Source organism: Erpetoichthys calabaricus, chromosome 17 (assembly GCF_900747795.2).
Source record: "Erpetoichthys calabaricus chromosome 17, fErpCal1.3, whole genome shotgun sequence".
Lineage (NCBI taxonomy): Eukaryota > Metazoa > Chordata > Cladistia > Polypteriformes > Polypteridae > Erpetoichthys > Erpetoichthys calabaricus.
Window position 1 is genome coordinate 396488 of NC_041410.2, and position 9610 is coordinate 406097.

Here is a 9610-nt window from a genome sequence, read left to right on the forward strand (position 1 = left end):
AGAGCCCTTGTGTATGTTGCAAATTGGATTTTCGTCGTGAGCGAGGTTTAATGGTAATTGCAATGCCGAATGTGCTGTACGGCCTCCATCTAATAATGTAGAAGCAATTCCCCATGACGCTACAGCCAGAGCTATGTCACCATTCGCTCGCTTGGAAAGATTCAGGTTTATTAAGAATGTTTTTCCTATTCCTCTGTACTCATACGTAATTTCCGTTTCAAACGCGAAAAGAATTTTATACACAGTATATAGATAAATGATTTAGATAGAAATATGAGTAACAAGCTGGTTAAGTTTGCAGATGATACCAAGATAGGTGGATTAGCAGATAATTTGGAATCCGTTATATCATCACAGAATGACTTGAGCAGCATACAGACTTGGGCAGAATTGTGGCAGATGAAATTTAATGTCAGTAAATGTACAGAATTACACATAAGAAGTAAAAATGTGAGGTTTGAATACACAATGGGCGGTCGGAAAATCGAGAGTCCACCTTATGAGAAGGATTTAGGAGTCATAGTGTACTCTAAAAATAAGGTGTATAATTAGACCAAGGGATAAAACCAGACCCTCCACCAGGGGCATCTGTAATAGAAATTTACTACAAATTAAAACAAAAAGTATATCAGCAATTCAGAAAGAAGCATACAGTTTTAAATGCTGCTTATTGAACATTCGCTCTCTTGGCACTAAAGCTGTTTTGGTAAATGATATTATATTAAGTACAAAATCTGATCTGTGTCTTCTCACCGAAACCTGGCTTAGTAAATGTGACACTGTCCCCCTAGCTGAGGCGTCACCAGATGGATACTCGTTCCTTCATAAGTCTAGAGATTCAGGTCGAGGAGGAGGCCTTGGAATAATTCATTGTAACAAAATGCAAATCACTTCTAAAAATTTAGGCAACTTTATATCCTTTGAAGCATTCATTTTAAATATTAAAACAGATTCCAACACAATTATAGTGCTAGTCTATAGACCACCAGGGCCGTATTCATTGTTCATGTGTGAATTTAGCAACCTTCTATCTGACTTGGCTATAAATTATGATCACGTAGTACTGATGGGGGATTTTAATGTACACATTGATGTGGAAACTGACACTTTTAGCAAATGTTTTACTTATTTGTTAAATTCAGTAGGATTTTGTCAGAATGTCAAAGGTCCAACTCATAATCATAACCACACATTAGATTTAATTATAACTTACAAAGTTGAAATTCAAAATTTAATTATTACTCCATTAAATGAAGTTATTTCTGATCACTACTTAATTACATTTGATTTAGTCCTGCCCTTGCCAACACACTCCCAGATTAAAACAAAGACAGTGCGACATCTAGATTGTAATTCTGCTCCAAAATTTATAGATACTTTGAGTAAGTCGAGTGTAATTGTGGAGAACCATTTAGATCAGTTAACATCAAATGTAAACACGGAAAACAATTTAGATGAGCTAACACCACATTATAATGTGACCTTGAGAGATGCTCTGGACACAGTGGCACCCCTTAAAACAAAAGTGATCAAAGCACATAGAAACTCTCCCTGGTTTAATGAAAACACTCGAGCTCTTAAATTAGAGTGTCGAAAACTGGAACGCAGATGGAGAACAACAAAGCTACAGGTCTTTCAAATTGCATGGACAGAGAGTGTTAATAAATATAAAAAAGCCCTCTTTAAAGCTCGGTCAGAATACTATTCTACATTAATAGATAGCAATAATAAAAATCCTCGGGCACTGTTTAGAACAGTGGCTAAATTAACAAATGGAAATTCAGATCAACAGTGCAAAATACCAACAGACATTAGCAGTACAGACTTTATGAACTTCTTCAATGATAAAATTAAAAATATAAGATCCCAGATCTCTGCATCACAGTACAAACCAAATACTAGCTTAGCAGACCCTGTCTCACGTTGCACTCATCACTTTGGTAATTTTAATCCTGTAACTGAGCAGGAAGTCTTAAGTTTAATTTCTAAAATGAAGCCCACTACTTGTTCCCTAGATCCAGTGCCAACAAAACTAGTAAAAAGTGCAATGGATGTTCTTGCAGCGCCTATCCTAAACATTATCAATAGTTCATTATTGCATGGCACAGTACCTGATACACTAAAAGTGTCAGTCATTAAACCATTACTTAAAAAGTCAGACCTTGACCCACATATACTAAATAATTATAGGCCTATTTCAAATTTACTGTTTCTCTCTAAAATACTAGAAAAAGTAGTCGCCAGTCAGCTTCAGACACACCTTATGCATTACAATTTATTTGAGAAATTCCAGTCTGGTTTTCGCACTGGTCATAGTACAGAAACGGCACTAACACGGGTTGTAAATGACATTCTGATAATCCTCTGATGAAGGAAACTCCACTGTAATTATGTTGTTGGACTTAAGTGCAGCATTTGACACCATCGACCATTCTATTTTACTGCACAGGCTAGAAAATGATGTTGGGCTTACAGGCACCGTGCTCGCTTGGTTTAGTTCTTACTTATCAAATCGATTCCAATATGTGCAGAAATGTGCTGACAGTACTCCATCATTATACACAGAAGTTCAATATGGTGTCCCGCAGGGCTCAGTACTGGGACCTTTACTGTTTTCACTTTACATGCTTCCACTGGGATCTATCATTAGGAAACATAATGTTAATTTTCACTCGTATGCAGATGACACCCAGTTATACCTTTCATTCAAATCAAATGAAGTTTCCCTGATGTTGTCTTTAATTAGTTGTGTTAGTGAATTAAAGGAGTGGATGAAAAAGAACTACTTGTCTTTAAATACAGATAAAACAGAGATGTTAATTGTTGGAGGGAATGATGCTGATCACAACAATATTTTGTCATCATTTAACTCAGTGGGAATCCCAGTCAATTTTACTGAATCAGCCCGCAATCTAGGAGTTATCTTTGACTCTAGCATGTCATTTAAAGCGCATATTACAAAGTTGTCCAAAACATGTTTCTTCCATCTTAAAAATGTTAGGAAATTAAGGCGCTTTTTAAATAAACAGGATTCTGAGAAACTAATTCATGCATTTATCTCTAGTAGGATTGACTACTGCAATGCGGTGTTCACTGGATGTTCAAACTGTTCTTTATACAGCCTCCAGTTAATCCAAAATGCGGCTGCGAGAATTATTACAAGAACAAGAAAATACGATCACATAACTCCAGTTCTTAAATCCTTACACTGGCTCCCGGTTAAGTTTAGGGCAGATTTCAAAATCCTTCTTTTAACATATAAAGCGTTAAATGGTCGAGGTCCGGCTTACTTGTCTGAACTTATCATGACTTGCGAGCCAGAGCGCACATTAAGATCTCAAGATGCCGGTCTGCTTATGATTCCAAGGATTAATAAAATAACAATGGGAGGTCGAGCTTTTAGTTACAGGGGGGCCCTAAACTGTGGAGTGGTCTGCCTGCTACTATAAGAGATGCCCCTTCGGTCTCTGCTTTTAAATCCCGGCTGAAGACTCACTACTTCAGTTTAGCATATCCTGGCTAGAGCTGCTGATTAACTGTACAGACTGCATCTCTGTTGTTAGTCATTAGCACTTAAACATAAGTAACATGATAGTTATAATTGTATACTAACCCTCACTTATTCTGTTTTTCTTCTCGGTACTCAAATGTGGCACTTGGTGCCACGGCCCACCTGCCAAGTTGTTTTGCCTGCCTAAGGAAAAGTCATCCCAGATGGAGGATCGCGGGAATCAGGGGTCCTTTCATCGGATTGGCTGGCCCAGCACTGTTTCAGCCGTGGAGTGGCCAAATGGGGGAGGCAGCTTGAAGGATGAGGTCTCCAGGACTCTATACAAATCCAAATCTTATTATGGGATATATCATCTACTGTTAAATTCTGCTCTGTACTTCTAAAATTTATATTTTTTATTTCTTACTATAATGAGAAATTGTTCTGTGTACTGCATTGTATTGTATTGACCCCCTTCTTTTGACACCCACTGCACGCCCAACCTACCTGGAAAGGGGTCTCTCTTTGAACTGCCTTTCCCAAGGTTTCTTCCATTTTTCCCTAATAGGTTTTTTTTTTTGGGAGTTTTTCCTTGTCTTCTTAGAGAGTCAAGGCTGGGGGGCTGTCAAGAGGCAGGGCCTGTTAAAGCCCATTGCAGCACTTCCTGTGTGATTTTGGGCTATACAAAAATAAACTGTATTGTATTGTATTGTAAGCTATCGACTTCCCGACAGAGTTCAGAAGCCATTAACAGAATGTCAGGTTATATAGCGCCTTGATGTGTGGAGTACAAGTCACAGGAGGTTCTGCTCAAGCTTTATAACGCACTGGTGAGGCCTCATCTGGAGTCCTGTGTGCAGTTTGGGTCTCCAGGCTACAAAAAGGACATAGCAGCACTAGAAAAGATCCAGAGAAGAGCAACTAGGCTCATTCCAGGGCTACAGGGGATGAATTGTGAGGAAAGATTAAAAGAGCTGAGCCTTTACAGTTTAAGCAAAAGAAGATTAAGAGGTGACCTGACTGAAGTGTTTAAAATTATGAAGGGAATTAGTCCAGTGGATCGAGACTGTTATTTTAAAATGAGTTCATCAAGAACACGGGGACACAGTTGGAAACTTGTTAAGGGTAAATTTTGCACAAGCAGTAAGAAGTTTTTCTTTACACAAAGAATGACAGACACTTGGAATAAGCGACCAAGTAGCGCGGTAGACAGTAGGACTTTAGGGACTTTAAAAACTTGACTTGATGTTTTTTTGGAAAAAATAAGTGGATAGGACTGGCAAGCTTTGTTGGGCCGAATGGCCTGTTCTTGTCTAGAGTGTTCTAATGTTCTAAGTATCTCATTATTGAGAAAGGAAACAATTAAGGCTTAACAAGCAAGTCAGTTCAAATAAAGACAATTTAAAATGTGCCTGCCACTGTGGCCCCCTAGGGTCTGTGCGTCACATCCTCGGCTTGACTGTTGAGTCCCCAACCACCAGTTCCTCATTCTGAGGCTGTGATCGAGTGAAGCTCCATAAACCTACCTGCCAACCCAAAGCGCTCAAAATAGCAAGACACATCTGACTCTGGGAACTGAAACCAAGCCCAGGTGGGGTGCCAATGTCATTCATGTAAAATAATAAATGCAGCACGAACGAATGAATATTAATGATAACACTTCTCAAAGCACACAGGTACCATTTTTAGAGTATTCCTTCCAATGACCCCAGCAGGGCGGATAGCTCGTGGTCCCTGTTCGAAGACTGCTCCGTCTTCTCTTCTGATAGTATGCATCCATCCTCCAAGACGTTTGTTAGCCTCAAGTAAAATAATCTGAAAAAGGAAAAACCCACAATACAATGAAATGATGTTTTAGAACATTCACCGAGTCGCAAACTTGCTAATTCAATTCAGGGCCATGGGACTATCACAGAAGCACAAGGCAAGAAACAGCCCTGCAGTCGGCTATTATATCACACATAAGAGTACAAATAACCCCGAAGGAGAACTTCTCAAAAGGCTTACCTTGGATGACTGAGAGTTTTTACTAAGATAGTAGCAAGTGGACAGTCCACTGATGCCACCGCCTATAACCACCACAGTCTTCTGCATTCAACTTGCTGGACAAAACTAAATGGAAAGAGCAGAAAAAAAACGTTACACTTCAAGGTGCCTCCCACCAGACACTAGTTGGCACTGAACTGGGCCCACTGTAAGGGCGACAACACACAGCTTTATTTAAAAGGAACGGTCTCTGGGCTTCTTCACTTTTGTCACATCACCAAAAATGGGGCCAGGAGACGGGAGGAGCCAAGTCTCTGTCCTGTGATAAGGGGGCAGCTTGGCTTTATCGAGACCTCACCCAAAACCACACAAGTCACGTGACCCTCCCCACTGGAGCTTCCGGAGGTCACAGGCAGACACACTCCGGTGAAGAAAGCGTGCAGCTGCCCTGGATATTCACTCCGGGCCCATTAAGCGATTCAGTTCATTTTGGTTACTTTAAGAGGGGGAGTCCAGCTAAAGTTAGAAAATGGATGATCAGGTCATTTCTCAATGGAGTCTCCACTCTTCTCAATGCACTTGCACCACCTGCCTGGCAGTACCCAGATTCCAGCAGAATAAAAGGTTTTGCCTTGTCCTCACAACCACTTGTGCACCCGAAATATAGTCAAACATGACATGCCGAGGCCAATGTGAAGCCTGCTATTTGATCCAAGTGGTGGAGACTCAGGAGTCCTTTTGTTGCAAGACAATGACACGCTGCTAAGAACACCACGGCTTATCTGGGGAAAGTGAAGTTTGAGGTATTGCCACATCCTCTTTATTCGCCAGATTTGATTTCCATCTTTTTGGAGCGCTAAAAAAAAAAAAAAAAACATCTGGGTGGTCGTCGATTCAAGACAGATGCCGACGTGAAGAAAGCGATGCACGAGTGGTGGTAAGAAGGGTGGAGACCCCATTGGGAAATGACCTCCATTTTCATTTTTGAACTTTAGCTTGGCTCCACCTCGTACATAAAGTGCTATTCACTTAGTGCAGGTGCAGTCTTGTGACAAGTTCTGAGATAAAACGCAGGTATTCTTCCTCTTTCAGTTGCTCCCATTTTGGTGTTGCCACAGCAGATCATCCATTACCATCTATTCCTATCTTTTATGTCATTTTCTGCCACACTGACTGCCTTCATGTCTTCCCTCACCACTTCCATAAACCTCCCCTTTGACCTTCCTCTTTTCCTCTTGCCTGGCAGTTCCTTCCTCAACATTCTTTTCCTGATGTACCCCTCATCTCTCCTCTGTGTGTGCCCAAACCATCGCAATCTCGCCTCTCTCACTTTGTCACCAAACTGTCGTACCTGTGTTGTCTGAATTGTCTTAGAATTCCAAGAGCAAAACTTAAAAGAAGTGGTGAGGCGGGTGACCTTCTGCTGTTATGCACCTAAAATCTGGAATAGCCTGCCAGTAGGAATTCGCCAGGCTAATACAGTGGAGCACTTTAAAAAACTGCTGAAAACACATTACTGTAACATGGCCTTCTCATAACTTCACTGTAATTTAATCCTGATATTCTGTATATCCAATTCATTATAATAACTATTCATGGTGGCTCTAAAATCTGTACTAACCCCTACTCTCTCTTCTGTTTCCTTTTCCAGTGTCCTTATGGTGGTGGCTTGTGCCACCACCATCTACTCAAAGCACCGTAATGTTCCAACAGTGATGGATTAAAAGCCAGAAGTCTGCCTGACCATCATCATCAAGTCCTTCCGTGAGAACCCTAAAAACAAAGAGGACTATTTCATTTATGTTACGTAGAATGCCCACGGGACTGGGCGGTCTCGTGGCCTGGAACCCCTGCAGATTTTATTTTTTTCTCCAGCCGTCTGGAGTTTTTTTTTTTGTGTTTTTTGTCCCCCCTGGCCATCGGACCTTACTCTTTTTCTATGTTAACTAATGTTGTCTTATTTTAATTTATTTTGTCTTTTATTTTTCTTTTCTTCTTTATGTAAAGCACTTTGAGCTACTTCTTTGTATGAAAATGTGCTATATAAATAAATTTTGATTTTTTTTTTTATATATTTAATTTGGAGTCCATATAGAGCTGTGATTCCATTTCCTGAGCAAATGCTTTCCATCCATCCATCCCTTCACTACAGGACATATTTTACAAACACAGTGTCCGCAAGGCCTGCAGCATTGAGCACGACCCCTTACACCCCTCACATGGACTTTTCACACTTCTGCCATCCAAGAGAAGATACTGCAGCATCAAAGCCAGATCTGCCAGGCTGCAGGAGAGTTTTTACTCCCAAGCTGTTAGACTCCTTAACACCAGGCTGCCCCCTGGGACCTTCCACATGGCCTCAACCACCTCTAAAAACAGAACTTTCATACATGCGAGCCACTGTCCTGTGAAGACGAGTGTGCAGGGAGAGAAGAACTGAAAATCTCATACTGACCTTTAAGTATTTTGACATTCTTGAGATCATTCTGCTGTGAAACATTCTGACCTGTCACTGTTTACACGTCTTAAACAACTATTAGCATACACTGATAATAAATAATAGATAATACAGAAATTATTTATTATATTACGTATCTTACACATCAATATTGCTGCTACTTCTTTGTCCTATCTTTGCACAATGTCTTGTCTTGTTTGTGTTTTTATTTTTAAATTTTAATTCTATTTTTAATTTATTTATTGCACGTCATGTTGTTACACTGTGAACCCTGAGCTTCGCAATTTCGTCTATCTGTATACTTGTCTATGGTTGAGATGACAATAAAGTTCACTTTGACTTTGATGTAACCCCAACTGGGTTCACGGACTTTAACCATGCCAGGCTGGGGAGCCCCTCCATCAGGGGACACAGTCACCCAATCACACGGGGTCAGTTTACAGTCGAAAACGAACAGAACACTCGTATGCAAATGTCACGAAGGCACACATTTGAGAGGTTTAAATTAAATCTTACTGCGGGGGTGTGGCACTGCGTGCTGGGCGCTATATTCGAGTAAACGGACCGACATTTTACGGCAACAAACTAAACCAAAGTGTGTCCACATAACTAAGTCCTTCGAAAGTGCCGCCTGCCGAGGTGACAAACGTCGATTGCATTTTCTGTAACCGTTTGACGACAGTCTGTTACAGTGTCCCACACACATTTACAGTATCCGCCGCTTACCTGTCACCTGCGGCAGCAAACGGACACCTAATTGAAGCTCTTGAACGGCCCGCTCTCTTAACAGCAACACCTCAAAGGTACAGCACGAGTGTTAAAAGGCGACATTAAAAATGTTCAACTTCTGTCACCAGTCGTTCAGGAGCCGCCCGTGAGCCTCGTCGCATCTGTTACGTCACTCACATTCCGCCTAGTGTGCCGTAGACCACTCTGCCTGCTCCAATGAGAAGACAAGGCGCCCAGAGCCTCTTAACCAATCATCTTGTGGCGGGAGGAGACAGAACGCGTTGCGCTGCGAATGTGGGCGGGGCAGAAGGCGTTAAAGGAGCTGCGCGCCGATTTAAAGAGAGGTCGGTGACTTCTTAGTAGTTACGGAGTGAGACGACGACGACTTCTTTGTGGCAGTGTAAGAAAGAAGAACATTTTTATCGGCGTGACGTGTCCTTTCATTTTTTTAATAAAATAGTATAAAGTTTGCTGTGTAAATGACAAAAATGTAGAAACACGTTTTGTTCAGAACGTGTGTCGAGTGGAAATATGAAGCTCTTAGAAAACGAAACCCACTGAATAACGGAGACGAAAAGCCTCTAAGACCTTGACAGGTACAGGCAGGTGACCTGACCGTTCAGTTCGAATGGCTGTCCATTAGGCGACAGGCTGCTGGTTTTTACGTCCGTTACGCTCGAGTATTCAGACAGGACGTCCCGGAGGGCCTCCGGTTTTCTTGTCGGGTACTTTCTTGATTGTTGTAGAGTTGCTGCTGCTAACGGGCCTCTTTGTCCAGATTTGGACTGCCTCGTACTGTTAACATTCTCAAACCTTCATGCATTTCTGTTTTCTTGTCTAGCAGGTGAACAGCGTTGCGACGCTACAATTAAATGATCTCCATCAAACTTGATTCCATTGTTGCACTTGTGTCCCTGTCATGCGGTATGTGTTTAATAAAATGTACG

General features: G+C 41.3%; 1 protein-coding gene across 4 annotated transcripts in view; it reads right to left on the reverse strand.

Moving 5' to 3' along the window:
• Positions 1-8844, reverse strand: part of ppox (protoporphyrinogen oxidase) — a 33891-nt gene extending 25047 nt beyond the window's left edge. For 3 of the 4 annotated variants that reach the window (XM_028823197.2, XM_028823196.2, XM_051920811.1), the window contains exons 1-3: positions 8661-8844; positions 5498-5602; positions 5171-5305 (exon numbers count right to left, since the gene is read on the reverse strand). In XM_028823197.2, coding sequence (XP_028679030.1) covers positions 5171-5305; positions 5498-5584 — 222 coding nt within the window. In that variant the 5' untranslated portion in view covers positions 5585-5602; positions 8661-8844. Of the gene's footprint in view, positions 1-5170; positions 5306-5497; positions 5603-5683; positions 5704-8660 lie in introns of those variants that run through there. The other variant, XM_051920810.1, reaches the window with a different exon arrangement.
• Between the last annotated feature and the right edge of the window lie 766 nt (positions 8845-9610).